The sequence below is a fragment of the Montipora foliosa genome, unplaced genomic scaffold (assembly GCF_036669935.1).
Source record: "Montipora foliosa isolate CH-2021 unplaced genomic scaffold, ASM3666993v2 scaffold_378, whole genome shotgun sequence".
Classification (NCBI taxonomy): Eukaryota; Metazoa; Cnidaria; class Anthozoa; order Scleractinia; family Acroporidae; genus Montipora; species Montipora foliosa.
Window position 1 is genome coordinate 77501 of NW_027179677.1, and position 5000 is coordinate 82500.

At 39.1% G+C, this 5000-nt stretch overlaps 1 protein-coding gene across 2 annotated transcripts in view; it reads right to left on the bottom strand.

Moving 5' to 3' along the window:
* Positions 1 to 5000, bottom strand: part of LOC137987674 (dedicator of cytokinesis protein 9-like) — a 67874-nt gene that overhangs the window by 49134 nt on the left and 13740 nt on the right. For both annotated transcript variants that reach the window (XM_068833747.1, XM_068833746.1), the window contains exons 5-8: positions 3385 to 3461; positions 2227 to 2417; positions 785 to 850; positions 600 to 692 (exon numbers count right to left, since the gene is read on the bottom strand). In XM_068833747.1, the coding sequence (XP_068689848.1) occupies positions 600 to 692; positions 785 to 850; positions 2227 to 2417; positions 3385 to 3461 (427 nt within the window). The remainder of the gene's footprint in view (positions 1 to 599; positions 693 to 784; positions 851 to 2226; positions 2418 to 3384; positions 3462 to 5000) is intronic.

Here is a 5000-nt window from a genome sequence, read left to right on the forward strand (position 1 = left end):
GAATATCGTTGTCGATAAGAGTCCAGACCACGCTGAACCACTTTCGATTTGTTAATTCTATTTTAGTTGCAGTCTTTTAAAATAGAGCACATGTGTTGCAATAATGTGGAAGACTTCCAGTCATTAGGGCGAGTTTCAATCGAGTGCCGTAAAACCAAAACCAACGTAATTACTTTGGCCAATCAAAAAGGAAGGAAACAATCCAGTAAACCAATCAAAACTCGACACAAAGCGCAGGAAAATGTGAACGAGCGAGGCACGATTGGTTTTGGTTTCACTTCTAATTGGTCGAAAAAAGGGCGCGAGAACTTGAGGGGAACCAATTCAAACGTTGGTTTCTTTAAGTGAGGAGTAACCGGACTACCCAGACGAGAAACCGCTTGAAGCAGAGAAGGGCACCAACAAATTCGATTCGGTTCCGGCAATCGAAACTTAAACACACAACGATAGGTGGCAAATACTCTCACCATTGCCCCACCACTACCCCTTGGAGAGGAAGATAGAGATAATAAAAAAAGGCTCGAACATCCCTCTAACCTTCTGGACAAAGGACGTGTGGAGAAGGTGTATCTGAACCTAACAAACAGAGACTGACTGACCTCTTCATAAAATGTGGGGTTTGTACAGTGATGGACCACAGCTGCGTATGCGTGTGTAGTGAATCCAGGACTTCCTTTCTTCTTGTAAATACACTACAAAACCAACAGTTCACTCAACAGTTGCAAAAATCCATTCATACAATAGAAAGGAAGTGAAAAGTAAAATGGTCAAAGATTTTAGTTACCTTCAGAGGTCGCGAATGTTCGTCATCAGAATCCCTGAATTCAATCTTAACGGAAATGTTTCTGGCCTACCGAGGGATAACAAATATACCATACAAATTTTCTGAGAAATTTCGCTTAACGAAGCCAAGAAAGTATTACTTAACTCCACCTAAATCTAGAAAACCTCTTTCGAATCTCCTTTCAACACACTAATTTACATGTAATTTAGTGTGCTGAAAGTAGATGCAAAATATTTTTTCCCGAGGTCAATTCAAGTTGCACTTGTATTTTTACATGCGTGTACACGCAAAAATGCGCTCAACAAACATTGTTACAAGTTATTGCCACAGGAATCCGACTTGTAATTACAGGTGTAGCGTTAAACCTGTACAATTTGGTACGTGTAAAATTCAATAAAAGTTTTACTCAAGTCCGACTCGTGTCTTTACAAACGTCCAAATAATAATAGTTAATTGTTATTAATTATTACAAGTGCAAATTACAAGTCATAAGTTACTTGTAAGATTAACATACGACTTGTAGGAAACGTATTTCCAAATTTTAATAAGTCATCGTCGAGCGAGGGAGAACTTAATGAACCATTGAGTCACCGAGCTATTCGGCACCCTAGAATATTTGAGGAAAGACGGTTGTTTGACCTTGAAAATCCACGTGAATTGCGGGAGAAATATCGCCTCTCTGTCGAGGCATTCGAGTATTTACTTGCAGCACTGGGCAAGCAGCTTGAACAAATAAACCTCGTGCAACTGGAACTTAAACATGCACTCTCCAAGCGTATTCAAGTTACGTTACAATCGTAAAGCGACAGTTGTACATTACAATTGTATCGTGAACCGGGGGCTACACGTGTAAATTTAGAAAATCTTCTATTGAATTTATTAATAATTTACAAGATGGACTTTACACGCGTAATTTACACGAGTAAAAACTAGACGTGTAGCTTTAATTTTTCATTGAATTCACAAGTAATAAAAGTGACTATACAAATTAAAGTCTACTTATCTTTCATTCTCCATGTTAGATAGTTATAATAATGATTGGGAGGCAGAAATTTAGAAAAATGATAAGACTCTGCGAGGTCGGAAGTATTCGTTTATTCACACTCCAGTTGGTTATTTTATTTTATTGTTTTGGGCAGTTTTTGAGCAACATTGAGAACATAAAAGCTAATGCCAAATCATCTTTCGGTTTTTATGAATGGCTTCGAAAGCATAATAAACCTTTTATTCCTCAAAATGTTCTTTTAGCGAGTAGTTAATCAGGGCTTGTAATTGCGACCAATATAGTCGCATTTGCGACTGAATTTTTTCCCTTTGCCCTTTCCAAACAAAAGTGTTACCACTTTGAAAGTGGGGCGCCTGTGAACTTGCTTGATTTCTAAGCGCACTTCCACTATCAACAAAACATACATTTTACATTTACATTTAGAAACCAAATTTACCTTGGAGAAAACCTTTTGGTTACTGTAGTTGAGTGAAAGTGGATAAACATAGAGGTTATTAACGTAGGCAGTGTGTGGATGAGCGGCCTCTGGACATGATTGACAGAATTCCTCCACCTCAACTGTTGGCCGAATGACTCCAGATGATTCATCCCACGGTTTTATGGGAAGCAGTGATGACGTCAGACAATCTGTCAACAAAAAATAAGTATGTCTCGATAGTCATCGTCGCAAAGTACAGCAACGATGCAGCTCGACAAGGTCGAACCGAAAGCATACTACGGCGTCTCTGGCAGCCGCTATACGGTCCATGCATGACCTTGGAGCACAGCTTACAGCCAGCTGGAATCAGCTGTATGCTGGTTTTTGCTGAGGGAGAAAAAATGGGGAACCCAGAGAAAAACCCTCGAAGTGGAGAAGAGAACCAACACAAACTCAACCCACTTAAAATATGCATCGGGTCCAGGAATCGAACCCGGGCCACAATGGTGGAAGGCCAGTGCACTCACCACTGCGCCAACCCTGCAAGGCAAATTTCATCGCTAATTAATAAAATGGTGTTCGTGTTATTTCCCTTTTAAATGATGGATTTTTTGGTTTGTTTATCACTACGAAAAAAGTGAAGTGATCTTCGCACTTATCTTGTCAACATAAGCAACTGCTATTTATAGACACCAGAAAATTTCAGGTGGCTTCATCGGGATTTCAACCAATGACCTCTGCGATGCAAGTGCAATGCTCTACAAACTGAGCTATAAAAATATCACATCACTGCTAAAACAGTTGAGCTAGGATCCCTTCTAGTACAAATCAGTGCACGCCTTTTCAATGGAAGCCCCACTTCGACTACGTATGAATGGCCGTGTGATATACATTTAAGGTACATACCAATTGGACAAGGTTTTTGAAGCAAAGTAAACGTGTTTTGTTTTTAAATTAACGCATCCATAACGCGAGTTCCCAGGGGCAAACGGTTTGGGTTCTTCAACATCCCCCTGTAACATTTTATGCCAATATAGACATATGATTGGACGAACAGTTTGTTCTACTTCACCCCAAAGACTAAAAATTCATTCAACTTTATACAAGTCCCGCCGGCCAGGGAATTTCATAAATATATTCAAGCATACTGTACTCCTCAAATTATGGACCCCTTACTTGTTATTCTTTCACTGTAGGTCTTGACAGAGAGTTTTAAAGTGCCGGGTATCAGTTGTTGTTTAAATTTCTCTCTCCTAAAATTGACAAAAAAAGTTAAGCAATCATTGAGATCTTTTTCTAATGTTATCAGTGAATTTCTAGCATTTCTCTTAGAATAGTGACCCTTCCATTACAGATTCTTTTTGACGTCCAACCCTACAGAAATTCCACTTCAGCTCCATACTTTCTTTTCTGTTTTGATTTGTTGTGAGCCTCCTGTCGCCTTGTTTTTTCAGTCATGCTCAAAATGGTCACAAAAGACTCGATCCCAAATAACAGGGTTCGTGCTGGATTTTGTATATAAAATTCCAGGAGTATTCAAGGAGTTTTCAAGAACCAGAAATTGAGTTTTCAAGGAGTAATATTTGTAAGGAGATTTCTATGCCATACATTGTGTTTCAGTGTTTTCTTTGTTGAAAAAGCCTACACTGATATTCTTTCCCACATCCTGCACATTAAGTGCATACACAGGCATTTTAATTTTTGCATTAATCTTTCCCCAATGTAGTCAATTTGATCAATTTTTGAAATGTCTTGTCTTTAACGTAGCGTGATCTTCATTTTCTCTTCACATGATGCAATCTCTACAACTTTCACCTAAGCAAAAATTCAAGCACTTTTCAAGCAGCTTCCCACAAAATCCTTTTTTTTCAAAGGCTTTTCAAGTGCCCTTAAAGTCCAAAATTAAATTCCACGGCTTTTCAAGCACTTCAAGGAGTAGCACGAACCCTGAAATGATGTCCCTTTGTTTTTTTAGTTGATAGTCTGGGACAACAGCCATGCTGAAAATGGTCACAAGAAACTCTCCCAATTGATGTCCCAGCTGTCTCCAGTCTTTCATTACAATTTATATAATAAGGTCTATAATGCATGCATTTTGATTTGTTCTTCTGGGGGACAGACACAGTTGATGTCATCATCAAAAATGTTTAAGACGAATTTTTTTTGAACATCGAGCAATAAAGCGCGCCAGCGGCCAAAAATCCCATAAGAGCTTGCGCGCATCTTACTTACAGATCAGGACTTGTACCGTCGGCCATATTGTGTCGCGGTGGAAGAGCACATAGAAGTTGTGTTGAGTGCAAGCGATTAGCCAACCATTTTACACAGGTATTTCATTCAGTCACTTCGGAAAGATCTGTAAAGCTTTGAAAAACGTTTTGAAGCGGTGAATTTATCGTATTTAGTTTAACCTTCTTGCAAGGTTATAACCAGTACGCAAATTGTTCGAAAAGATCTTTCTGCCGTAAGATTTCGAGTTCTCCGACTCTGCTAATAAGAGATCCAGTCTAGAATTAGTGTGTCAAGACTTGCTTTTGGACTGTCTTGAGATTGCAAACCTAGGATGAATTCTTATTATACTTCTATTAAAATAGTGTGAACAGTTCTTTTGTCATTGCCTTGTCTGTGACCGGTGATCTGATATTCGAGTTAGAGGTAGTCAAGTTGATGTGGAAGCAGCTTCTGTCACTTGCGTTACGGTTCAATGAGGTTTCCTACAAATCGTTTTCGGACTGCTGTTGTCGTTACAGCTCGGTGTACTCTATCGCTAGACCTTGCAAAAGGTAATTTTG